This window comes from Oreochromis niloticus, linkage group LG17 (genome assembly GCF_001858045.2).
Source record: "Oreochromis niloticus isolate F11D_XX linkage group LG17, O_niloticus_UMD_NMBU, whole genome shotgun sequence".
NCBI lineage: Eukaryota > Metazoa > Chordata > Actinopteri > Cichliformes > Cichlidae > Oreochromis > Oreochromis niloticus.
This window is the reverse complement of record NC_031981.2, coordinates 25,603,246-25,628,488: the sequence shown is the minus strand read 5'-3', so window position 1 is coordinate 25,628,488 and position 25,243 is coordinate 25,603,246. Positions and strand designations below refer to the sequence as shown.

The window sequence follows — 25,243 nt, the reverse complement described above, 5'->3', positions numbered from 1 at the left end:
TAATCAGATTAAAAGCACCTGAGTAGCAACAAGAAAGACTTGTAGTGTTTTGAAATAATTACATTTTGTTTTACTATCTTTTACTAGATGAGGCATATTTAACAAAGATGTGCATACTGGAAAGGCTAAAATTAGCTAGTTTAGTTCTCTTGTAGATGGTAGGGGGAAAAAAACACTTGGAAAGCTTCATGCAGGTACATTGTGTATTTCCTACTTCTAAAAGCAGTTATCTGGAATGTATGTATTCCATCTTGATTTCAGGTGCAGGCTGAGCTCAAGAAGAGGTTTTGGAAGTGGCAGACTCAGAGTTACCTGAGCTACAGTAAACGACGGCGCACCCTATTCACTGAAAGCAGCACGATCACTCAGATATCTGTCCTGGACAAATCCAGCCCAAAAGATCGGCCAGGCTCTGAGACACGCGCCCTCACCAACACCGTCACACACAGCAACGTGTCGGCTGTGTGAAAAACAGCCGACAGCACCAGTAGTTGTGTCCTTTTCTACACCTGCCTGGTTAGCAGAGACTAAACCACAGAGCCTGATTGTTGAACGTTTGAGGTACCTCCTAATTTGTATGCTACATTTTTTGTTTTTAGAAGTGTGGGACTTGTAGGCTTACCGTACACTTACCGTCAGCTCATTAATTCATAACATCCTACACATCTTTCACATTTAACTTTTCTCCATGATGACACTAGATATCATGTTGGCAGAACAAGAGGTCATTTTTTTTTACATTTTCTTTTTATGCTCCGGGGCCCCTCCTCCACATCTTACTCACAACCACCAAATTTTTTTCTCGCCTTGTTTATCACAAAACCAAGTCTTGAACTGCTCAGTTTTGTGGGTGAATGTTTTAGTATTTTGCTTATTATTTTCTTCCAACCTGCTCTTTAAAGGAAATGGGCAAAAACAAAATGCATATGTCTTCATTGTTGCGTCAAGCAGGCACAAGACAGACAGTTTTAAATGTATAATTACAGGTGAATCAATTTTAAACCTTTCTAAAATTCTGAAAATTGTATCACCCCTTTTCGTTTAGTCTTTAGTGGTTGTGCAGTATTGATAAATCTATTTATTGATTAGAAAACATGAATTAAACTGAACCTGTTATGCTCATTTCTAGCTCCATAATTTTATATTTGGACAATACTAGAATAGCTTTGCATGACAGTTCAAAATAATCCTTATTGTCATATACTGGGCTTTAGTGCTGTCCATCCACTGTTTGAAACAAACTCCTTCCTCCTTTTATCTGATTGGCTCTCCCCTAACAGCAGAGGATCATATTCGGGAGATCTCCTCTCTCTTATGTTGTAGATTCCTTCTTCAGCCAGTGACCTCGTTATTAAAAGCTTTCGTTATTATGACCATTCAACACTGTAACAGTTTAGTATATGAAAAAAAAGGAAAAGCAGAATATGTCTAAAATAAAACAGATATATAGAGCATACATAGTTTTTAAAACAGGTTAGTGAAAGACAGAAAAGAAGATGAAAACAGGGTGAGGATGAAACGACCATGTACTTTTTACTAAATATTCTTCTGTTTGCTAATTCTAATGTGAGCACAGCTCATAAATGAGTTTTCTTTGTCAGTCACCAGACTTTACCAAAGCCCTGTAGATACAATAGTTAGTTTTTAAATCACTGCTGAAGTAAACAATAACACGTGTTATTGGTGGACATAGCTTTGGGGTATAAAAAGTGATGCCAGTGCAAAAGTGCCTTACATTTGCTTTTTTTCATGGCCAGTAGGGGGCAACTCCTCTGGTTGCAAAAAGACCTGTGTTGAAGTCAATGAGAAAATGACGCTTAATTCAGTTCAATTTAGTTTTATTTATCACCTTAAGGTGGTCAATATATTTTAATGTAGACTTTACATAATAAATAAATTAGCTCCCTCTTGGGGCACTTTATGCACTGACTCAGTAGTTTCAGCTCACAATGACTAAAATATGAAGTTAATTTTGTTCAAGTTTGAGTTAGTCATTGTTAGCGTCAGAAAAAAGACTTATTCTGGAAGCGGCTTGTCAGTCACTGATATCCTTGATTTCATTTCTGAGCCGCTCCTAAGTCGTCAGCGAAACACCAAGATGGCAACAGTAAAATTGCTCAACTCGAAGCTTAACAGGACTTCAGTAACCATCGGGTGATGTTGTGGTGGCTGTGTACATGTCTTATATACAGTCTGTGGTGATGACAGATAAAGTAAGAGACACAAAGGGTTTCTATATTGAAGTACAGCCTGAAATTATTTTAAAAAGTGGTAATTTATTTATTATGTTTAAATACAATAAGCCAGCATGCAACACTGCTGTTCCCCAATGTTCCCTAATGTTCCCATCACAATCGTACAAGGATACATACATTCAAATTTTATTAAGACTTAAAACACTGGCCACTTCCTCAGAAGACATTAGGCAGCTGTTCAGATTTTTCATTTTGATTTAAGCTATCCAACAATAATCATCACATTGAAATTTAGATGTAACTTAGGAACCAGACTAGCAAGCTAGCACTGATAGTAGCTGATAACAGAGCTCTGGCTAATGTCGGAGTCTTTTTCTTGGCAGTAAAAAACACTTGCTCCATCAGCAGCTTCCTGTTCCATAGCCAGATGGCATAGCCAGTTATATTTGCTGTTACACATGACATAGTGAGCGGTGCTGCTTGTAAAAATGAAAACTCTGGAGATATGTTCACAAAAGACACTACTCTAGTTGCAGACACTTTTGATACGACTATAGACCTGAGGCTACTTTTTCATGTACTTAATACAAACAAAGAGTTCAGATCAGAAAGAGGACCTAAACATGTGTTCCCTAAAAAATTAATGTAAGCAGGTTTTGTAGGGGTACTGTTTCTCAGTCTCAAAATTATTCAAAAAATTTCTTTTGAATACAACATAGATCCTCAAACAGATGATTTTGTTTTTTGGGGTTTTTTGTTTTTGGTACTTTCAACTTAAATTATATCTGTGATTGATCGGGATGTAAAAGACAAAGCCGAAAAGGTCCCACATACATGTTCACTGTGGCATTTAAGAGCTCTAGTGAACAGTGATTAATGGTATCTCGAACGTTGGGTATTGTATTGTAATCAAGTTTCAGAGAGACACGTTTATACACACACATTGCACAGTGCACTTGTGCACATCTGGAGCACTACACTGTAAAATCTATTTATTGTGAAATTATTGTTTTAATGTCTCTGTGTGAATGTAAATAGACTTCAAATAGAGTTTACATATATTTTACGATCTTGCAGTTTGACTTACAGATTTCTATAACCACCACAGTAAATGGCCTTCTTACCATAGTAAATGAAAGATAGTTTAAATGTTTAAAATTTTAAATTCCCAAGTTGGTGTTTAATTCAGTTCAATTCAGTTTTATTTATACAGCACCAAATCACAACAGTCGCCTCAAGGCGCTTTATATTGTAAGGTAGACCCTACAAATACATACAGTTTACATTCCCCATTTTTTGTATCATACTGTACATACATGTAACTTACTTTTATTCTTATATACTGTAATATTACAAAACGTTGAAAATGAAAAAGAAGTGTTTGTGTACATGTTCCTATTTATTAGCATAGGTTCAGATAAGTCTATTTACCAATTACTAAGCTAATGCTAATGCCAACACTGATCTAGAACCTCTTTCCTCTAATAAAGAATTTTGATTGATAGGCTGCTTTTAGTATGATAACTGAGTACTGATGTGGTATCTGTCTTTTGACACAATAGGAATTACACATGTATGTAGAGTGCATACTGCATACACACATATGTACATGTGTACACATTTAAAGTGTTGTCCATGAAAGACATATAACCTTAATCAGCTACTTACCAGGATAGTGCCTTTTCTCATGCAGTATAGCTCGATGTTTCCCAGCAGTTCAGCTGGACTTTAAGTTTGCATCCAAACTCTGTGTAACCCAGTAAGACTGTGATACTGTACCACATGCTTTTGCTGAGCTATGTGATAAATGTGTTGCTCTGTTAAAAATTGTGCAATTAGGAAGTGAATTTTTATTCTAATGAAGGATGAAAAAGCTGTGTATGTTGTGTGGACTTTGCAGTTTAGATTGTCTTTTACATTGTAGGAATTAGACAATGTTTTTTTCCCCTTTTACTTATAAGTGTGATGTGAATGTTTCTCTTGCAGGTTCCAGTTTACTACATGAGTGCAAGTTTCTGCTTTGGTCTTTGCTTCTTCAGGGAGGGGATATAAAAGTATAAGGCTGGCTTTTAATCAAGCAGAGCATTAGTTCACATGCTGCAGGCCCAGCAGATCAGCTGAGTGCTGAGTGTCAGCTCACATCAGCTGATGCTCAGCTGATATTTGTTTGCATGTCCAACTGGTAATGAAGAGCAAATTATTTCAACTGTACTTCATTTCATTTGTTTTTTTAAATAGCACCTATTAACCACAATAGTAATCTCAGGTGACTATTGTGGTAAATCTTATACTTGCTTGCTGCTTAATGTCATGAAACAGAGTCATAGTACCAGAAAGAAATATTATTCTTTTGATGACAGTGGACCATCCTGAAATATTATTAACTATAATTTTGGTGGTGTCTTTGGCCCTAAATACTAATCCTACAGGAAATGTTGGGTAATATATATTAAAAAAAAAACATAGAAGAGGGCTGGTGCCACCCTCTGACCCCTCTGGATGTTGCCCTGATTAAATCCTAGAGTACTCAGTTGTTATATAGCAGTCTTTTAAAAAATATAATAGTAGTTCAAAGATTTACATCTTTGAACTACAAGACAGCATTGACAAACAACATTGAACCAACAAGTTAAAAACATTTATTGTTGATATTTACATGATGTACAAAAACCTTTCTAATGTGCACACACACAAAAAAAAGTTAAAATGGTAGTGTGCAGTGAGAGAGATCAAATAAAAAGGAGCTCATGAGCAGACAGGAGGAGACTCATAGCAGAGATCTTCACGTTAATTTTACCTTCAGCAATCTGTACACAGACTGCTGAGCCCCATAGCAATCAGTACAATAAAGCAACTGAAGAGACAGCCTATGTCAAAAAAGAAATTCATTAGAAATCAACTTTCTTGTCATGCTATGCAAAAAAAACAAAAAAACAACCCAGCAGTTTTTATGGCACTGTACCTTTCCTCATGTTTGTGAACATTGACATTCAAAGGAAAAGTATTTAATGGGTCCTGATGGGAGTTAAACTACAATCTGATAAAGCATTCACAGTTGAAACCCAATATCTGTGTTCTAGCTTATTAATTGCTTCACCCACTCGTCTGAGGGATTTAAAACAAGGACACAGCTCAGATTCCCTTAATGGCATGAAAGCCCGACCCTCCCCTGTGATTACGTCTGCTGGTCAAATGAGATCAAAACATTTTGAAGCGCATGCATCAGCCGATTAGAGTACAGAGGCATTACAGGAGGCTTTATACTTTTAGCAAACACAATCACCATTTACTAAAAATAAAAATATGAGAACAATCACAGCGCAGTTTTTAAATGACAGCTATTTACTTTGAACCACAAAAACTTTTTGCAAGGTACAACAGGCAGCTTGTTTCTGTCTTGCACATTTACACTGCAGTTTATTTAGTCACAAAGGTTGATTACACACCTTTCAAACACTTTAACTAACTACTTCATTGTCAAAAACAACAGGTTCTTATAGTAACAGCAACATCTTTGTTTGACATCAACATAGTACTGGCAATCTAAGGCTCTAACTTTAATTTTAACATTAAAGGAAATCATAAATTTATGGTTTAAAACTGGAATGGTGAGATTGTCAAAATGTTTGTGATGAGCTCAACTGAAGACCCCAAGTGAACCAGAGCAGAGGTGGTGATTGACCAGCCCTTTCCCTGTATGAACCAGGGCCCCCTATGGCTGCTGTTGCATCTGCACTGGTATTGTTTTAGCTCAGACTAAATGCATACACAGCAGATTAGCAGGACAACACAGTTTCTGGTCAGCCCTTCTTTTCTGTCTTTGCTTTTGACTCATCTGAACTCCTAGAAAGTGAATATTTGCAGGTCCAAAGACGCCTTAAGTTTAGGGGGGGAAATGACACTTTTACAGTTACAAACAGTATCAATGTGATTTTATTGGCTACATTTTAATATCATGTTAGAAATCAATACACAAAATAGACAACTTTTTTTTTCTTTTTGGGTATCGCAATTGGCTAAAAATTCTAGAAAATAAGTTGGATATCCAAATGTGACACTGCCTTTAAACCCTAGATGGATCACTGGTAATGTGTAGGATGTTAAGTGGATATTTTTAAGTTATTTATTAATTTTTCATTATTAATTATATATATTTGTATTGTTTATTTTTACCAAAATACCCCAAAAGTCTAAATATTTTAAAACTCAAAGTTAAAAGACAGCCAGCTTAATACAATACTGTGGCAAGGGAAATAATTTATTAACTTGACTAATTTTCAAGTGAGCCTAATCAATTTAACCTAAACACACATTTGTTTAGTACAGTTTTATCTTTACTTTAAAATACCTGTTTAAGTGGTTTTTTGGTCCAAGTTATTTATTTTATTAAACTTTTGGGGTTTAATATAAGGCATCTTCTTACCTGTAAATCACCAAAACGATATTTATGGTGTAACTTCAAACAGCTGATATGGAAAACAGCTCAAACTATGATAACATGCTGAACTGAGGAGATGTGGTTTTCTTTTGTTATCAGTCATAAATAATGTGTATTTGTGACATACTTAGCAAAAATTCATTGTGCTAATCAAAGAATTTAATCAGGTTTTGAGTTTTAAAGGTCCTGTTTGTCTTTCATATTTAATAGTCAGAGTTTATCTCCTGTAAACAAGAAAACTGTCTTGTTTTTTGCAAATCCCCCAACAACAAATCAAAAAGCAAAATCATTAGTCAAGTCAAGTCAACCGCTTAACTGCTTCTTTAGTGGCTCATGAGAACTTTTCCTCATGTTTCTGCCATTAAGCAAAAGAAACAAACAAAAAACCCCATAACGGCCCACTAAATTAAGCATTTATTAGTGTGTAGATGTGATGTTGTGCTACACTGTACAATGGCCGCTATATTTAGAAGCCATTATACTGTAACACTGCTTTACTGACAACACTAACTGGTCATGTTCTCTGTGTCTCCTTTAACATGCTTTAAGGATTTTGAAGGCCTCCAGGGTTAAAATTAGTGTGAAGCATTGTAAAAGCACTTTGAAAAACCCTTTACTTTGCAGTTTAGTTTTTTGAAAAGAAAAGACAAATCTCCTTTTATTTGAACTCATCAACAGAAGTCAAAATACTTATTTTGTGCTTAAAGGCACTTTTGGAGACACAAAGTAGAGTCAAACAAGGGGTTTCAGAGGATAGCTGAGTCAGACCAAAACGAAAAATCTGCAGTGACATCAGTTGCAATGCGAACTTGAGCATCGCAAACAGATACGGCCGTGCAAATACTCAGTGAAGAGCCGATTCATTTGTCTTTGGAATGAGAAAATTACCATCTCGGTATAAGTAACATCCATCTCAGCATACTTGTCTTTAAGCAGAATGAGCACATACAGCATCAGTAACAAAGAGCTGTTACAACGAGGAGAAAACCTCATTAATCAAAATAATTCAAACAGATTTTTCAAATGGTCCTCTGTCAGGAGAAAAATACAAAGGTTTTAGCCCGAAAGAAGAAGTGCTGTGATGTTTCTCATGGTCTATATCTCCACTTAGACCAGTATAGTTTTACACAGTTTCCTCCTGCAATAGGCTGTGGAGGAGCTACATGTAGCACATTAGCTCCACAGCAGCCTGACAAACACTAAAAACCCTAAGAAAAAAAAAACATCCAAAAAAACACTGAATTCTCACAAACAACCCACGTGGACAATAAATGCAGTTTCATGCAAGCAACTGAACTCATGACATTTCAGTCGTGTGCTCATTTTCATTGACATTTTCTGTACTATCGGCTGTTAAAACTACAGACGTGCTGACTACATCAGTGTCCTCAGACTTTTAAAAAAGGCCTGTTTGTGGTCGCATTCAGCAAACCTTAGCACTGTGGACACATCTGAAGATCAACATGATACATATTTTTAACTTTAATGGCATATTACCCAGAAATATGTCCATATAATAATCTAGTAAATACTGCTTTTTCATTGTTTACCTCTTGGTGAAATTTTTCTGTGACAGAAGTTGTCTTCAACTACCTTTATATTGTTTTAAATCTGTCACAGCTGAGGCTACGAATGATAATACTAAGCTTACACACACAGTCACTGTTTGTGCATCACGGGTGCTGCAGTCATTGACAGAAAAAAGGAGGACGGCTTTTTCAGTGTTTTATATGCACTGAAACAGAGGAGACAAAGGAGGGATTGTTTTGAATGTGGGTATGACGCCAATGAAACTGGCCAGGTTTGCTTTAGAGTCCCTGCTTCAGTCATTAACACTGATAAAGAGGCTGACAAAGAGAAACTTTCCTTCATGTTCAGGGTATTAAATATACAGCTTCTTTTAAAAGATCACTCCAGGTGTTTAGGGCTAAGGACCCACACCAGAATAAATTGGAGTAGCAGCAGCACTTATCCTTAATTTACATCCTCAGATTGGGGCAGGCTTCACTTCCATGTGACACAAATTATTATTAATATTTATTTATTGTATTATTTTTTTAACCTCATCTTTCACACATCTCCACAGTGTGTAAAACAATCTTTTTGTTAAAAATCCAAAGTCCCAGTTGAGATAAGCGTCGGACACAGAGGACAACAGTTTGTACAAGCTAATAGGAAACTAATCTTCATGTTTAAATCCAGCGGCGTGTCCCGGTAAAATATTTACATCAGAGTCACCAGTGTTTACTTTCTTCAGTTAAATCACTTTTCATGGCACAGGAGCTGGGATATTAATTAAGGAATTAAGTGTAAAGTCATCTAAAATGTATCTTGAGAAAAGCATGAAACCTGAAGACCAAAGTGTCCTCAGACAGACTGGAATGATCAGTGTGATGGGATACATACTGTATTGTAGAGCTCTTTGGTCCCTCTGTGTTGCACAGCAAATACTGCAACACCAGACAATTCTGAACACCAATACAATATATACAGAGAGAGCCGGCACACATGCCTATTTAGTGGGGTTCCAGAACAGGAGAGTGAACCTACAGGCTGCACCTGAACGTGTCATTCAATTCACCTGACAGGTTTGGTCGTATTTCAGGGGATGCGGACTCAGACGAGTGGCTGTTCTGGGTCGCTGGAGGTGAGTTGGGTTTCCATCATGATTTCATCGGGGTACGGGTTGGGGTAGGGGTTGAGGAACGGGTTGGTGAGGCTGGTCATTGGGAGGATTGTTGGTTTGGCGGCGTCAGGTCCGGAGGCGGCAGCGTCATCAGACTTGGCGTCCCCGTCGGTGCTGCTCAGATGGCTGGAGTCTCGGCCTGCAGGCTGGACATGCGGATCTGGGAGCTGCTCTTGCTGAGGATGGAAAGCTGCGTCCCCCCATTCACCCCACTGCTCGCCAACGAAGGATGCCGGTGCTTCAGGTCCACAGCAAAGTACCTGTTCACCGTCCAGCTGCGCCATTTCCTCTTGATCTCCGATTGCACCTTGAGGGATATACTTCACAAGGTCATTATTAATGGACCTCGCTGGAAAGAGACAAGCTCAGTGCCTTCAGGCTCTACATTTCTGACTGTAAACAGTCATTTTCTTGTACCAGAAATTGCAGTCTCATGGTTTTACATCTACACACAGTTAAATTAGTCATGCATTCTATTCTAAGAAAATGCTGAGCTCCAAAAAAATGTTTCTACTAAAGGGATGAAAATGCAGATGTGCCAGACTCCCTTTACCCCTCATATTTTTTACAACCTGTTAAACTAAAGAAAGTGTATGTAAGAAAATATTTAAAACTTTATTATTACGATCCTTTTTTATTTAACACTTTTATATTTACATGTTCCTTTTTCATTCTTTATTTATGTGGTTTTCAGAACTGCAAAGTGTTTGTTTAAGAGCATTTCGATTGGCATCAAACTGTAGACAGACCATGTGGTGCTGCAGAAGGGTGACATAATTCATTAAAAAAATAAAAATATTAATAGTAAAAATGTTTTGACTGTAAATGATATTTTTTAACTTCAGATTGAGTTCTTTAAATATTGACTTAATTAGGAAATGTCTGGTGGAGACCCCAAAAATAAAGTGCATTTCTATTCAATCCAGACATTCATAACTCAAACCTCAAATCTCATGTGTATATATTTGGATTGAGAGACTCTGGTGTTATTAAAGTACTGTATAACAGCACAATGTGTTGTGGTGATAGCTTGCTATAAAGAAGATTTACCTCTCCATTCAGGAAGCAGTAGAGGACGGCTACCACGAAGCCCTGAAGAAACACAGAAGGTCAGACCATGAGACAAAGAGACTAACTCATCTAAAGTAAACACGATGCAGTCAAGGATCATTCTGCTTGACTGTAACCATGAATGTGGCAGTTTCAGCTCAGGATGGATGGCTGAATATGCAGGGTGATTAAGTCACGCTGCAAGATGCTGCCTTCTAGTGGAGGTATATAAATGTTGCTAGCAAAAATTATGTTCTAAATTTTGACTTTGGATTTGAAAATAAAAATAAAAAATGTTTAGTCCGACTTTGCTCATTAAAATACATTAAAATACAGATTTTAATTCTTAGACACTAATAGATTAGAATTTTGTAACTTAAGACTTCAAATTATTAATCTTACTGGGCCTTGAAGCATCCCCTCAGTTCACCCTCTGTGTGAAACAAGTTGTTTTAGCTTCCTTCTCACTCTCCTTAAGTCAAATTTATTCTGACTGGCTGCCACCCATAAAGAAAAAGTTTGAACAGGAGGTGGGCAGAGGTTCTGCGCTAATATTAAGGATATTGTCTCCCTATAAATACAGATCATAGACAACAACATCTATAAAAACAGATCAAAGAGTAGAAAGAAACAGATGCACTGCCATAATATAGACTGAAAGTTTTATTCTGAAAACAGTTCACACAGAAATTATCCTTGCCTACATTAGGCTATGCAGGGGAAATGGTTACCTGGAAGGATCCGAGCCCGAGCTCAAATACCAGACGTTCCCTCTTGCTGACGTTCTCAGGAGAGAAGGCGAACACAGTGTAGTGGATCCCGAACAGAGGAATCAGCAGCAGAGTGGAGCGTGCCAACCTCCTGTAAAGCAAACGCATGAAACACACTCATCATCATCACCATCATAATGAGAGAGCTGTTCTACCAATGTGTCAGTCCTCACTGCAGTCAGTACATACACAGAAGATTAAATTTACAGTAGGGCATACATGCATGAGGATAAATATGCCTCATTCTATTCAGTCATTTCTAATCATTTCAAGGTTTTATACTCAGTCACTAACATATCTGTAACTTCTATATCTATAACTAAACACTTTCCCCCACAGTCAGATCAGAGTGAGCTCTGGAAAAGCTGCCAAATCAGAACTTTAACTTGGAGAATAAATAATAGGGTTCCAGGAATCATGGAGCTTAACCCAAGCTGCCACAGGGCTCCAGTTTCCTCCCACAGTGCAAACACATGCATGTTACATTAACTGCTGATTCTAAATTGACTGTAGGTATGAATGTGAGTGTGAATGGTGATTGCCCTGTGATAGACTGTCCAAAGCTCCAGCGCCCCCAAAATGTATAGATGGACAGCTGGACTAAATAGTCATCCATATATATTAAGTTTTAAGATGCAGAAATACTGAATTTGTCTCCAAGTACTTCAAATTCTAATGACTTACGGGCAGCATCCCGGTTTGAGCCCCGGCTCGGACACTCTCGGTCGTTGTGTCCGTGGGCAAGACACTTCACCTACCGCCTACTGGTGATGGCCAGAGGGGCCGATGGTGCGATATGGCAGCCTCGCTTCTGTCAGTCTGCCCCAGGGCAGCTGTGGCTACAACTGTGGTTTGCCTCCACCAGTGTGTGAATGTGAGAGTGAATGAATAGTGGAATTGTAAAGTGCTTTGAGGGTCTCGAAAAGCGCTATATAAATGCAATCTATTATTATCATTATTATTATTATTATTTAAACCAACTGTTAACTGTATATTTCTGTACATTTAAGTATTATTATTCATATTGCCGCATTCATTGACCTTGTTTATAGGTAATTTCATTGTTTAATCACATTAACATGTTCCTAATTTAATGTTTAAAAGCACTTGAAAAAGGCAAAATCCCATGTAAAATTAGGGCAACAAACTGTATTGTCATTACTGAAAATATTTTTATGAGAAAGTTATTTTCTGGTATTATTTTGGCGCCCCAGCTGCCGGAATATTACTGTTTTTTTTAGGATTTTTTTTTTTTAACAGTGCAGTTTGAAGAGCCAAAGAACTCAATTTCTTTTGTCAGTCATTAAACACCACACGGGTCATGGCGACCTGTTAAATAGCTAAACCATAACAATATTCTGGTCCATCAAACAAAGACAACTGCATCACACATCCAAAAGAATCAAAGTCCAAATATAAAATAATTGCAATAATCATCAGGTTAGAAGTCAAACGTAATATTACAAGCAAACTGCATGACAATTCCAGAACTTAGAAACAGGGGGAAACGCTCTCCTTAATTAATTACACAATGAAACACTTGTTATGTTTTAGCACTGATCACAAAATGGTATAAAATGATATTAAATACACAAAAGGGACATTAAACACATTAAAAGCAAAATGCATTTACATCTTAACTGATCTAATAAGAAACCTTATGTTAATGTCAAGTACTTACAGGTAAATACTGGATTCATTTCCACCAATATCTGGGGATTGTAACTTCTGAACCAGGATAACGATGATGCCAATGAATAGCACAAAGTTGACCTGTAGAATAAACCAGTTGTATAAAAGTAATACAAATATACTTGACAAAAGAAAGACTGTGTTTTTGCTTCCTGGCTTCTCACCATAATTGAAGCCAGCACGGGTCCTTTTATCACCCACCAGATGGCAGCATGGTCATTCATGTCCCAGCAGCTAATAGCGCAGACGATAAAATGAGATGTTCGGCACGTATACAACAAAAACATAAGACACTACTTAGTGTTGTTCGTAACCCACCCTATATCATCAAAGTGCAGCCTCAGCACTGCCCAGATGGTCACACACACCGTCGGGGTCCCTGAAACCAACATCACCAAGTAAACAACATGACATTTGGAAATATGAATATAGTGATAGCACGGCATGTTAGACATCTCACCCCAGCCTATTATGATGTACCAGTAGAAGTATCTTTTCTCAGGGAAGAAGGTCTCCACTAGTAACGTGAAGAGATACAGACCCTCGATGAAGAGCCAGAAGTAGTTAGAAAGAACACAGTAGTGGAAGAATATCATCACCGCTCGACACTCCAGCTTCAAGAGAAGACAGATAAAAGCAACGTGCAAGAGAGTGTCAGCAAAGGTGCCACAAACCATCACCAGCATGAGTACAGCCTGCTTTATTGGCACATGTGCAGCTTGTTTTACTCACGGTGTGTATGAAGCAGTGCTCGCTGTCCTCTTTTGCATACAGCACACCGTCTTTGATGAAGACAGAAATAGCTCTTAAGATGAATGACACAAAGAGGTTCATGTGGATGAAGTTCCTGGTACAGTGCAGCTTCCTGTGTGAAGGAATAAATGTGAACACGCAGGATAACAATTTATTCCTTTGTAACTAATATTTTCTTTGCCCTGATAAACACACACAAGTGCTGCTTTGCAAAACACTGTGACTCACTGTTGACACATAGACAGGATACCAGTGTTAGAAGCGTAAGTACCACTGCTTCTAACAGATTAATTAGTGTATATAGCACTTGAGGCTGGCTCCAAAAGTGTGTGTCCCCAGAGACTTTCATAGCAAAATGTCCAAAGTGTAATATCAGTAATATGACCTATTTGGCTTTTTCTAAATCTGAAGTTAGGGGCGTGGCTATTTTGACAGTGAATCACTGAACTGGACCTCTCTGCTATATTTGGGAATATTTTAATGGCTTTATCTGATAAGTAATATGGACTGCTAAGCAGAACAGACTACCCAAATAGTTTGTGCTTCAGTTTTGGTGAGTGAAATTTTAGTGTTTATTGTGGTGTGGTAATAAAGACTTATTAGCAGGTATCTGCGTGTTTAACCTGTGCAGTTTATGTATGCCGTTTACTGACCAAGCTTGTTAGTGTCAGCGTCTCTCATTTGAGTCAAAAAAGTGATGGAAAAGCTATGACTATGTGTATCGTTTATATACAGTCAAGTCTGTCAGATCCTCACACTAATAATTTGTACTGCTTCCAACACACCAACTTTAGAAAATGAGCGTTCACAGGCTCACTCATAAATGGCACAAAAATATTGCATTACAAAGATCCTTAGTGCTCTTTACTTCACCTGTCAGTGGTTTTAATCTTGTTGCAGATGCATTTGATCTGGTTTAAAGTCAGTCTTATCTCCTATAAGACGTACAGTATTTCTCACCTGAACCTGCACAGGATGACCATGGCTGTGGTTAGAGAGACCAGAGAGGTGCTGTAGCCCACAGTGTACAGAGCTTTCACTGACACGTAATACATGTCCTACAATGGTGATAGAGACACATAATAAAGAGTGCCACATATAGAAAATGTCAAATACAACTGTGCATTAGACACAGTTGCAGATGCTGAGGTGCTGTTTAACTCACAGGGTGGGTGCTGTTTCCTTCCTCGTACAGGCAGGCATCGAGATAGTGGGGAAAGGGCTCCGACCAACCAAACGGAGTGCAATTGCGGCTAACCTTTCCCAATTCTGCAGACACAGAGCCCTTTACTTACTTACAGTAAACAAGCCAAACACACCAATGTAATTCCACAGCAGTAGAGCAGTCTGAAATATAAAGATAAATGTATAGAAATTGACCGTAGTCTTCTTCACTCATAAACTGAGAGAAGAGTTCAGGACAGTTGACCTCAACCACCTCCCCGAGCCTGGCAGGCTGCCAACACGTCAGATTGTCCCAAAACCACGGGCAGTCTGGGGACACAACGGGGAGAAAAGCTCAGTGCTCAAGTCCAAAAAGCCATATGTTCATTTCATATCACTGCTACCATATCAAATTACATTTTGACCAGGTACTTTTTCTTTGCTTCCATCTAACTGGTCTTTGGACTAAATAAATCAATTATCGGACTACTACATGATAGTAGTATAGTAGTAAAAAATAGTCTTTGCTGTTGCATCTTTTTGTATGACACTTTTATACAGGGATCGGTTTGCAGCAGAAATCAAGGAGCAAGTCTCATAGACTTCGAACCTTTTAATTTGTTATTCTGTTTGAGTGTATTTACACGTCACTCAGAGATTAGACACAGTTTTAAAAGATAACTGGAAAACAACTGGATATTTTAGCTTTAAATATAACTAATATTTCGTGTGTGGTTACATCAGTGTGGCATGCCCTAATTTAATGATGTGGTGTGTTTTATGTCAAACATTCCAACGAAAAACACTAAAAAGATAGCAGTTAGCTGTGTTGATAAGCTACCAAATAATTTGTTCCTGGTCAAAAACATATTTTTTTCTTCTGTGTCATAAAATATGATAGTGATAAGCCACCTTTTAGATTTATTCTGGGATTGTGCCGCCATATTTGTCCAGCAGGGGGCTTTCAAATATATACTGTTCCACGATTTGTCCCATTGCAATTAGGGAAGTTCTACAAAAACAGACCTATTTCAATTAAACTCTCGATTTAAACCCCACAAAATGTGCTTTTTGAAAAAGGTATTCACAAACTTATGAAACTCAGTGAGTAAATGTTAAGTAATTAGTCCCCATGTGTTCTACTGAACCGTTCTTTATGTTGGCAGTGAACCAACATAAAGAACGGTTCTTTTTTTTTTTTTTTTGCCTGTCCCGTTTGGATCTTTAGCCATCAGAACTGTTGTCTGAAGGCCAAGAAAGATGCCAAGCAGCTTTACTTTACCAATTGGATCACCATGGCCTTGCCATATTGGTCCATTTGATTGACCTTTATTATAATTATGTATTTATTTGATTTGATTTTCAGCTGTTACAGACAGGACAGACATGACTGGGGATAGGACAGGGAGAAAAAATGAAAGAAAGAGAAGGAGAGAAAGAAAAATAGAGGGGAGAAGAGATGGTGAGAAAGGGGGGAAGAAAAAAAAAGAAAAGAAAAGGAAAAAAAAACACCTGGATCACCTGTATGGAGATAAGAAAAAACAGAAGAGAAAACAAACAAGAAAGAGCAACATAATAAATACAACACCAACACAATAAACTAGCTAACAGTAGATAACAGTAGATACTAAATATTACATGTTATTGTGCAGTACGCAAGATCGACAGCGCACAATGTGCTTTGAGGTAGCAGCCAAGAAAGGTGTAGTTTGTGTCTGTGAACACCCGTGTGTACACCTGTGTGCACACCTGTGTGGATCAGCACGCTTGTATTCAAAAGGTTTCTCCATGTAACGATCTGCTAGGGAGTGTGGGGAGCCATAGCCCCGTCCCCCAGGGCATGAAGCAGGTATGGAGGAGATCCAGGCCCCAGACATCCAGAGGCCCCAGAATACGAGGACCCAAGGAGGACCACCAGGGGGGCAACCGTGCCACCCTCCTGGGAAGAGCTGAGGAGAGCCCCAAACGAGAGGTCACCCAGCAGCCACGGAGCAGAGGGTTGCAGTGATGTGCCCGCGGGCTCTGCCGGCAGCCAGCTGTGCCAGAGAGGACCAGGCCTCAGGCCCAGAGGCCAGAGGCCTGAGGGCACCCCACCCCCCGGAAGGGGCCCAGCCGGGCCACAGGCGCCAGGCCCCGCCAGTAGGCCACCAGGAGTGAGTCGGTACATACATGAGCGCCCATCCCCAGACACCAAGAAGCACCAACACACCAACGTCTGAGGGTATCAGCCACCGGCAGGGAGTGTGGTGAAGGGAGATAGGTCTCCATACCTCGGAGAGCCTGAGATGTTCCCAGAGAGGTGGAGTCTAAGACCCAAGCTGACATATAGACACAGACGAACAGGCACACACAGACACAAACGTGCATTCCCACCCCCATATACACAAACAAATACTCGGCACCCACCCGATGTGGAGACTAACAGAAATAGACACTGTACACACATTCACACTCCCCAAAGGTCCGGGTACCCCTGCCCCCAGAGGGGCAAACCGTACCCAGACCCAGGAGATGTAACCCTTCTCTCTGGGGTGGAGGAAAGCAGACCGCCTCCTTATCTGCAGTAGCGGGGAGGCCCCGCATCCCAGACCCCAATCCGACGGCCAGCACCTCCTCCCAGCCCCCCAGCCCTGACTGTTAACAGAACGGGGGTGAGTTCTTTAAACAGAGTAACTGCACAACAACACCCTGGCTTGAATTATAATCAATCAGTGCAGAACTCAGCCATTCAACTTCTGCTCCTGATGCTCTCCTTTTTTCACTGCAAATAATTTAGTGTTGCAGTTTAAATGTCTAAAGCTCACTTAAAGCAGACCTTGAGTTAGAAATGGAGAGATTCCTGCAAAAAAGCATGTAAAGTGGTACATCAGGTTTAAATTCTGTTTTCAGGACATTGTTGTTAGTGATAGTTGTGACTGGTTTTTACAAATAGTACAATGGGCTCTGTATTCCATGCTTATACTATCATTAAAGTTTTAATATTAGCACTGGTCTGAAGTTCTGTAGTACTGGTTATATAGTTTGGTTTTGTCTTTTAAAGCATCTTGTTCTGATACAAAGTCCAGTCCTGACTTAATGCGATTTTGTTTGGTGACGATAACGCAGCTAAAGAGCTTTCAAATGACTTTCAGTTATTAGCAATTTCATGATGACATCAACTTCTAGCTCATCTCAGTTCAGTGCAATTGCCATTTCTGTGTGTGTTTCAATTGCCCGAGTCATTTGCTTCTGTGCTGCCCCTCCCTTAGGCCTGTTTTGCCAGAGGTTTCTTCTTCAAGAGGCGAGTGCTGGGTGTAACACGTTCCAAACTAAACTGTTATTTTAATCAAAGAAATACTTGAAATACTGAATTATTTCTATGATTTCTAGTGCCATCTAGTGCCATCACATGCAGCTAATGAAATGAAACATCATGAATGTATTGTATCAAGGTTTGAAAAAAATTGATATGACCTAAATCTACCCAAAGATTAGTTGAGTTAACATTTGCTAAAAGGCAGTAGGTTAATAGTCCACGAATTTCAAAAACATCTTGCCTACTCTAGCTTTAACAATATGTTCTGCAGACTAGCAGCAGACAGCACAGACCATTAGGAAATGGGAGGTGAATCAGGCTCTAACAATGTAGTCTAAGCACTGCTTTAACCAGTGAGCTTTCCTTTCAGATATTAATAAAACTGCAGTTGTAAAAAAATAGCTGCACACATACGTTAATGATATGGTTATATATGTGTGTCTGTTAAACCTACTCTTCGTATTTGACAGTGAATTTTTCCGAAAAAGTGAATGTTTTTTTTCTCAAATTCAACCACTGCTGAAATCTTTGTAATATGACAGAGAATCTATATATGCAAACACTGAAAATAACTGCTAGACTCCCACAACGGTTGCACAATAGTTGGGAAGTATTTAGGTAGCTATGTTAGTTTACTCTGCAAGATTATCTAAACTCTAGCACCACAAAACATTTCAAAGTTTTTAACAAGACATAACAAACGTTTTTCATTAATGATCTGAGGAGACAAAATAAAAGGCAAGGCTGCTGCTTATATATGCTTATATATGACAGAGGGTTGTTGAATATGGAACAGTTCACTGTTAGTTTCTGACTGTGCGAGTCTAGTCAGAAAGTAAGGTCACGAAGGAGAACTGGCACAACATGCCCATCGTTTTAATATTCCCCTCATTCATCATCTAATCAGCCAGGGAGACAGCTGTCACTCACTGATCAACTTTCATTTTCAGAAGCATCATCACAAGAAACTAACAACTAAAGCACGTGCCCCTCCCTTGCTCCAAAAATACAGTCTTCCTGTGGCCTAATTTCTCTGTCAGCCCAGCTTTAGTTATCTGATGCTTCAAATCAAGCACAGAGGCTATGAACTGTGAAGTTCTTTAAAAAAAAAACATTTCCCAAGGATCAGGTGAGTCATCTACAGTTTGTGGAATTATCGCAAGCTCATTAGCATGAAGAACCCAAAGATGCTTGTGTTTTAATTTCTGCATAGCTAATAAAAAAAAATTATCATGAAGGCAACAAAGACTCACCAAATTCTGGATTGTTGTATTCCAGGGTCATCATTTCCATGCATTTCTCCTGCTCCCTCTTGATCACACAGTTATCAACCTGTTGGCTTGAAATCTAGAAGACAATACACAGCCACACGGGGACACACACACACAGAGAGAGAGAGTGTGTGTGTGAGTAAGAGAGAGAGGGAGAGTCAAGCACAGAGAAAGGATTCAAAGGTAAAATGCTTGGTTGCTTCATTAGCCACTCATGTGTTTCACTCCACTGTGGGAGAGGTCTAAGTCCTGGGATCTGTCTGAAAACCCAACCAATTAAACTAATCATTTCAGAGCTGCTGGCTCTCTCTTCATTCTGACCCACAGGACGACATTAATCTCATGAAAACAAGTCAGGAAAGATGAGCCTTTTTCACACCACACATTGCCAAGCTTTAGTCCCATCTGTTCTGAACCACAGACGTGAAATTTATAATTGTGCTCTCCAATAGCTCAAAAACCACTAAAGACAGACATCACAACGACATCCAGACACGGATGACTGCATGGCTACGACTGCAGACATGGAGGTTATGACCAGGGGCACATCATTTACAGCCCCTATGGTGAGGATCACCATGGTGATGATGAAGGTGGGTGTCTGATAGGAACATGTCTCTGTGCTGGCATCAGTCCAGGAGACTTCACGTGTTAGCTTCATGAGGAATATTAATCTGCTGAATAACATGGATAAGCTTCAAACATCTGGCATACACTGAGTGCGGCTTGGGTTCTTCCAAGGAGAGATCACTTGGAAGAACCCAAGATGATTTATTGAGATAGAGAAATGAATGTATTAGACTCCGATGACCCATCATGGAAGTATCCCAGCAGTGATAGGATTTAGGACAGTACTCTGTGGAGTCTAGAGATTGGTGGTGGTGAAGATGAAGACTGAGACTTGGATGGAGCTCTGACTGAGGTGTTTGTGAGGTGGAGTTGGGAAGGAGGTGGGTTGCACAGATAACAGCCTGAAAGGGAGAATGACGTAGAGCACAAATTTAAACCATGTAAAGTGGAGACTGACAGACTCGAAGAAGGCCTGCAAGAAGATGACTGGACTAGAGTAATGACGTCAGTATTGAGATTTACAGTGTGGGAAAGCAGTAGACATGTAAACAGAAAAGCAGGGAAAGAAGGCAGATGAGTGATTAAAGATCTCCCTAATTGAACTTAAGCATATGCTTTAATTTTTGATGATGTAAGTACTAGTAGTGCACTGCATGTACACTCACAAAATTTTCAGACCTTATCTTGTAATTATGAGATGATGTACAATGGACTAATGAGCCACTAAATATAATTATCCCAGTAATTTGGATAATCAGGCTTGGTGATTTATAGATTCGGTCAAAAATCATTTACTATATAGATAGATTTGCAAACTAAAGTACATTTCAAGTAAAGGAAATTGAAACCACTTGGTTAAAATGTCAAGAACATCCACTCGTGTTTCAATTAGTGTCTGATTAAACCTCTACTCAGGTTAAAGTTGCTGAAAATTACATCCATTAATCAATAGAAGGGATCTATTCTAGCAAAACAAGTGGAAACACCTGTATTGGGCACTTTGGCTACAGATACATTTCAGCTGTTGCTAAATATAGCAAACCTTTGTGCATTGATAAATCACACAATTGGATAACAATTGTTGATTCTCTGTGTTTTAGATTTAGCATTTAACTAAAATATAATGTTTTTATTTTCGTTCACGTAGACATTAAACTGACTTCATGAAGCCTATGCTGAAGCCTATGCTGGAGCCATCTCTCACCAGCAATTACAGACCAATCTCAAAAATTCCGTTAATTGCTAAGATATTAGAGAAGGTTGTGGCGAAGCAGCTTACAGCAGTTTTAGACAAACATAATATCTTTGACAAATTTCAGTCTGGCTTTCGTAGAGCTCATTCTACTGAAACAGCCCTTCTTAGAGTTTCCAGTGACATTCTGACGCAAAACGATGCAGGAAAGTGTTCTGTACTCCTAATGTTGGACCTCACGTCAGCCTTTGACACTGTTGACCATTACATTTTGCTTGAAAGGCTGAAATACTGGGTTGGTGTATGTGGGTCTGCCTTAGAGTGGTTCTCCTCGTATCTCTATGAACGATACTTTTCTGTGGCGGTCTCTAAGTACAGGTCATCTTCCACGTCCCTGTCCTATGGTGTGCCACAAGGTTCTGTGTTGGGGCCCTTATTGTTTTTAATATATCTACTTCCTCTCCAGCATATTTTGAGCCCCTTTGAGGACATTCGCTACCACTGCTACGCAGACAACATCCAGCTATATATGTCTTTTAAACCTGAAGATGTTTCTAAGCTGCAGATTCTAAATGTGTGCTTAGAAACCATCAAAGGTTGGATGGCTGACAACTTCCTCCAACTTAATGAAGAAAAGACTGAAGTCCTTGTATGTGCTCCAGACAGACATGTACCTAACATAATGAATGCTCTTGGTCCTCTTTCAACTTTTGTGAAATCGTCTATCAGGAACCTAGGGGTAACCTTTGATTCTGCTCTTACCCTGGATGTCCACGTCATATCTCTGGTTCGGTCCTGCTTCTATCATTTAAGAAACATTTCTAAACTGAGCCATATAGTATCTCATACTGAACTGGAGATTGTTATTCATGCATTCATTTCATCACGACTGGACTACTGTAATTCACTGTTTACGTGTCTAAACAAAAACTCCCTGGAGCGTCTGCAGATTGTCCAAAATGCTGCAGCAAGGCTTCTGACAAAAAGATCTAAATACTCTCATGTAACACCATTGCTTATACACCATTGCTTATATATTATAGTCCATTTTAAGATACTGGTTCTGACATTTAAAGCTCTTCAAGGACAAGCACCAGCCTACATCATTGAACTTTTACAGCCCTATGTCCCTAGTAGGTCCCCGAGGTCTTGTGATCAGGGCCTACTTGTTATTCAGCATACAAGGCTGAAAACCAAGGGTGATAGAACTTTTGCCACTGTGGCCGCCAGACTGTGGAACTCTCTTCCTCAGAACTTAAGATCTGCAGACTCAGTGATTACATTTAAAAAACAGCTAAAAACACATCTTTTTAGAATTGCATTTTGTTAACTTTTGACTGTTTTTGTTTTATACCTTGTGAAGCACTTTGTGATCTTTTATCTAGAAATATGCTATATAAATAAAATTTTACTTTATTTACTTTACTTACTTCATTGGCTTGCAGTAGGGATGTGATTGAAATGTGGGCTGTGAATTTTATTAAACTCTAAGGTGTAGAAAAACATCCATCCTTCCGAGTTCCACATTCTGCTTTTAACTGCTTTAGATTTTAGACTTTGGGACTGCTCTCTAAGTGCATATGAGTCTAATTCATAGGAAGCAGAGGTATTAAAATGATAAGTGGCCTGAGAGGCAAAGAAATACAGTGTATTTGGCTTCCTCTGTTTATGTCTGCTCTGTAACCTCCTGTGGTTATATCATACCTGTCTGCCCTTGGTCACACTGCATCAGATCAGTATCAAATACTAATAGGTTGCTTGTCTGACTACACTTGATCATGGTTTTTTATTCTTATTTCAGTGTAATATAATGTGAATTTTACAAAAGCTCAGAATGAAGTTGAACTAGTTTACAGGTTTTTCCCATCAAAAAACTAAATAATTGAAAAATAAAAGAGATAAATAGGGATTTGTTTTAAATCCCTATTTTACATATTACTTATTTTATTTCTTATAAATTAACCAAAGAAAGTGTTATTCTTTATTAAATAATTATTAAATATTATTTATTTATTAAATAAGCCTAAATACCTTCCTTACATTTTCTGTGTGCTATTGTGAATAAAATATGCCTTTATAAGTTTTGCAAATTCATTTTATTCTGTATTTATTTTCATTTTAGACCGGATTGCAACTTTTTGATATTTGAGAGATTTCTTTGAAGGTCAGACACGTTCTAAAGACTCATCTTAATAATTATGAAACAAGAGCACCTTATAATTTAAACCTGTGTTTGAGAGACTGCATTTGGAAAAAGCATGTAATATTATTAATGATATTGATAATGATAATAATTTATTAATGATGCATTAAGAACTGAGACAAGTAAACATGAATTGTCTCAGAAAGGACTGTGAATGAATTGGGAGTTGGGAATGGATTTGTATTGTGTTAATGCTAGGCGCTATCTGTATTCTTCTCTGGCGGAAAAAGAACATGTCAACCTTTAAATCCTGTATGTGTATTCCATATGTCCTTAGTGCCAGATGGAGGGTTTTGAACAGACTTGGCAACCATTGCTCTGTCTTGTTCTGTTATACAGAACAAGACGCTATATAAATTTCCTTGTCTTTGGTTAGCGCTGGTTTGTGTGGGTATATGCAGCATCGTTCACTCACTGACTTGTAAAACTGAAGCACTATATTCAATCTAAAAGTTTTCAGTTGCATTGTACATGTTTCTTAATAAAAATATTTGAACCAGACTGATATTAAACTGAGCTTAGCTGTAGCTATCATTACAAACATACACATCTAGCAAAAAACAATCAAGTCATAAAACAACGGTCACTGTAGCTTGCAAATGTATGATTTAGAATTAAAGGAAAGGGGACCATAAATAAAGTTGGCATATCTGGCTAGAGAGCCATAACACTGGTTTATGTTTACAAAGTTGAGCAAATTTCTGTGTATGCGTGTATGAGTGATTACATACATAGTGACGATTTGTAAATACTAACTACTCTCTTCTGCATCCCTTGCCTTCCACTACTCTTTATTCCTCCCATTTCATCCTTAATTGTTACTTTCTGCTAAAAAAAAAAAAAGCCAGTCTGTCAGTTTCTCTGTCACCTCAGCCCAGGTGATGATACATCTGCTGTAACTGCAGCAGAAGACAAGAGAGGCCATTCTTTCTTCATGCAGTTAACAGGCTGGAATAATGCTGAACAATCCATGAATAAATTATGAGGATGCATCGTTATCCATTATTCCTGTCACATGCTGATCAATGAATTATTGATGCAGATACTCCATATGGTTATTCTAACTAAGTAAATTAGTGTACAAGTGTGTGAAAATCAATCTCTGTTTGCAACAGGTGGAGATTCACTTCAGCAGTGTCTGCATATTAATGTTTCAGAAGCACTTTGACATGAGCAGTTAGCCTTGCTGCACACATTTTCATAAAACCATTTATAAGACATGAGTAAAGAAAGAACACTTACCGAGGGCATAAGGAAGAGCAGGGTGAGGGTCAGTGAATTGATCTTTGCACCAGACATTTTTTACTTCTTAGGAGTTTCCTCTACACAAAAAGCTCCTCTTGCAGCACTAAACGTGATGGGATGTCACCTCACCTTGGGATCTGAAAATCACAAGTGTGGAAAAGTATGAAACAGCATGTCTACATTACATCTCATTAGTATTTATAGACAGACAGCATAGTTTAATGACTGCTTTCAATAGAACATTGCTTTGATGAGTGGTAGAAAGACCTTTCTAACACCTCTGAATAAAACTGAGATCTGGTGACTGTAAAGACCACACCCTAAGACATCATTTTCACCGACATGAAAAAAGCCACTGACCTCATGCCTCGAGGCACTGTCCACTGGTAGAGAGAATTAGCATAAGAACAGAAAAAAAACTGTCAAATGGACCTAATTCATGCCAGCAAAATACCCCACACAATGTGATAGACCCACAGGATCCCCTCAATGCAGGACTCAAGGGTTTAGGTTTATACTTTAAAATAAATCCTAGACATTTGGACTTGTTTTAGTGTTAAGGCTCATTATGTTTTACAAAGGCAGTATTGATTGTGCACAATGCACTCTGAGTCAATGAACTAAAGTGATTTCACTTCACTGCACATTTCTAATGTGTATGCGAAGAATAAAGGAAATATAGAGTTTATAGCTGTGATTTTTTTTGTTGAAAGGAAACA

At 38.6% G+C, this 25,243-nt stretch overlaps 2 protein-coding genes across 3 annotated transcripts in view; one reads left to right on the top strand and one right to left on the bottom strand.

Annotated features, from left to right (window-relative positions):
• Window positions 1–5,661, top strand: part of ghrhrb (growth hormone releasing hormone receptor b) — a 74,600-nt gene extending 68,939 nt beyond the window's left edge. The window contains exon 13 of the mRNA XM_005468265.4: window positions 262–5,661. Coding sequence (XP_005468322.1) covers window positions 262–468 — 207 coding nt within the window. The 3' untranslated portion in view covers window positions 469–5,661. The remainder of the gene's footprint in view (window positions 1–261) is intronic.
• adcyap1r1b (adenylate cyclase activating polypeptide 1b (pituitary) receptor type I) overlaps window positions 4,815–25,243 on the bottom strand; it is a 35,110-nt gene continuing 14,681 nt past the window's right edge. The window contains exons 2-14 of one of the 2 annotated variants that reach the window (XM_019346486.2): window positions 24,522–24,661; window positions 19,297–19,390; window positions 14,965–15,078; window positions 14,750–14,853; window positions 14,545–14,642; window positions 13,564–13,696; window positions 13,292–13,445; window positions 13,150–13,210; window positions 12,996–13,065; window positions 12,821–12,912; window positions 11,101–11,230; window positions 10,370–10,411; window positions 4,815–9,639 (exon numbers count right to left, since the gene is read on the bottom strand). In XM_019346486.2, coding sequence (XP_019202031.1) covers window positions 9,250–9,639; window positions 10,370–10,411; window positions 11,101–11,230; window positions 12,821–12,912; window positions 12,996–13,065; window positions 13,150–13,210; window positions 13,292–13,445; window positions 13,564–13,696; window positions 14,545–14,642; window positions 14,750–14,853; window positions 14,965–15,078; window positions 19,297–19,390; window positions 24,522–24,578 — 1,539 coding nt within the window. In that variant the 5' untranslated portion in view covers window positions 24,579–24,661 and the 3' untranslated portion in view covers window positions 4,815–9,249. The remainder of the gene's footprint in view (window positions 9,640–10,369; window positions 10,412–11,100; window positions 11,231–12,820; window positions 12,913–12,995; window positions 13,066–13,149; window positions 13,211–13,291; window positions 13,446–13,563; window positions 13,697–14,544; window positions 14,643–14,749; window positions 14,854–14,964; window positions 15,079–19,296; window positions 19,391–24,521; window positions 24,662–25,243) is intronic. The other variant, XM_005468266.4, reaches the window with a different exon arrangement.